The sequence below is a fragment of the Charadrius vociferus genome, unplaced genomic scaffold (genome assembly GCF_000708025.1).
Source record: "Charadrius vociferus isolate BGI_N301 unplaced genomic scaffold, ASM70802v2 scaffold214, whole genome shotgun sequence".
NCBI classification, from domain to species: domain Eukaryota; kingdom Metazoa; phylum Chordata; class Aves; order Charadriiformes; family Charadriidae; genus Charadrius; species Charadrius vociferus.
The window spans coordinates 3,858,164-3,859,299 of NW_009647955.1; the positions used below are offsets into that span (position 1 = coordinate 3,858,164).

The window sequence follows — 1,136 nt, forward strand, 5'->3', positions numbered from 1 at the left end:
CTGGGTCCCGCAGAGTCCGCGACACTCGAAGCTGGAGAAAGCCGACATCCTGGAGATGACCGTCAAGCACCTGCGGAGCCTCCAGCGAGCCCAGATGACCGGTGAGTCCCGGGGGGGGATGCGGGGAGGGAGGGCTGGGCCGGCCATGCCTGTATCCTGGGGGCTGGGGACATCGTGCTTCCCGCCTGCATCCTCGGTAGTGAGGGTAACGGGGGCACCCGGCTCCCCACCTGCACCCCTGGTACTGGGGGGTGATGGGGGGCTCTGTGCTCTGTACTGCTATCCCTGGTATAGGGGGGCAGTGGGCTCCCCACCTGCATCCCTGATACTGGGGGGTGGAGAGGGGCACTGTGACCTGTACCTGTATCCCCGGTACAGCGGGGGCTCTGGGGGTCACTATGCTCTCTGTCTGCATCCTTGGTACTGGAGGGCACTGGGAGGGCTGCAGCCCTGGCCTGGGTCTGCTCTACCAGCAGAGCTGTGCTCCCCACCTGGATCTGTTTTGTGGGGTGAAAGGCACGGGAGCCGTTGGGGGGACTGTGTTCCCAAACTGGATCTGCAGTACTTAGGGGCATGGGAGGACTTCTGGGGGTTGTCTGTTCCCCACCTGGGTCCCTGATGCTGGGGACTTGGTAGCGGAGGAGCCATGCTCTCCATCTGGATCCTCGGCACCCGGGAGCACAAGACATGCTGCCAGAGGGACTGCACTCCCTGCCTGGATTCCCGGCTCAGGGGGGCTGCAGGATGCAACATCGGTGGGCTGAACACCCCCATCCCCTGCGGAGCCTGCTGACCGCTGTGCCCCTCTCTCGCCCCGCAGCCGCGCTGAGCACAGACCCCACGGTGCTGGGCAAGTACCGTGCCGGCTTCAGCGAGTGCATGAACGAGGTGACGCGGTTTCTCTCCACCTGCGAGGGCGTCAACACCGAGGTGCGCACCCGGCTCCTGGGCCACCTGGCCAGCTGTATGACCCAGATCAACGCCATGAACTACCCTGCGCCCCCCCCACCGCCACCGCTGCCACCAGCCGCAGCCTTTGGGCCACCCCTGGTGCCACCGGGCAGTGGTGCGGGGCCGCTCCCGGGCATGCCCTGCAAACCGGGCGCCGACGCAGCCAAGGCGTACGGTGGCCTACA

General features: G+C 66.5%; 1 protein-coding gene across 1 annotated transcript in view; it reads left to right on the forward strand.

The window, feature by feature from the left end:
• Window positions 1–1,136, forward strand: part of HES1 (hes family bHLH transcription factor 1) — a 2,256-nt gene that overhangs the window by 977 nt on the left and 143 nt on the right. The window contains exons 2-3 of the mRNA XM_009883426.1: window positions 14–101; window positions 821–1,126. Coding sequence (XP_009881728.1) covers window positions 14–101; window positions 821–1,126 — 394 coding nt within the window. The remainder of the gene's footprint in view (window positions 1–13; window positions 102–820; window positions 1,127–1,136) is intronic.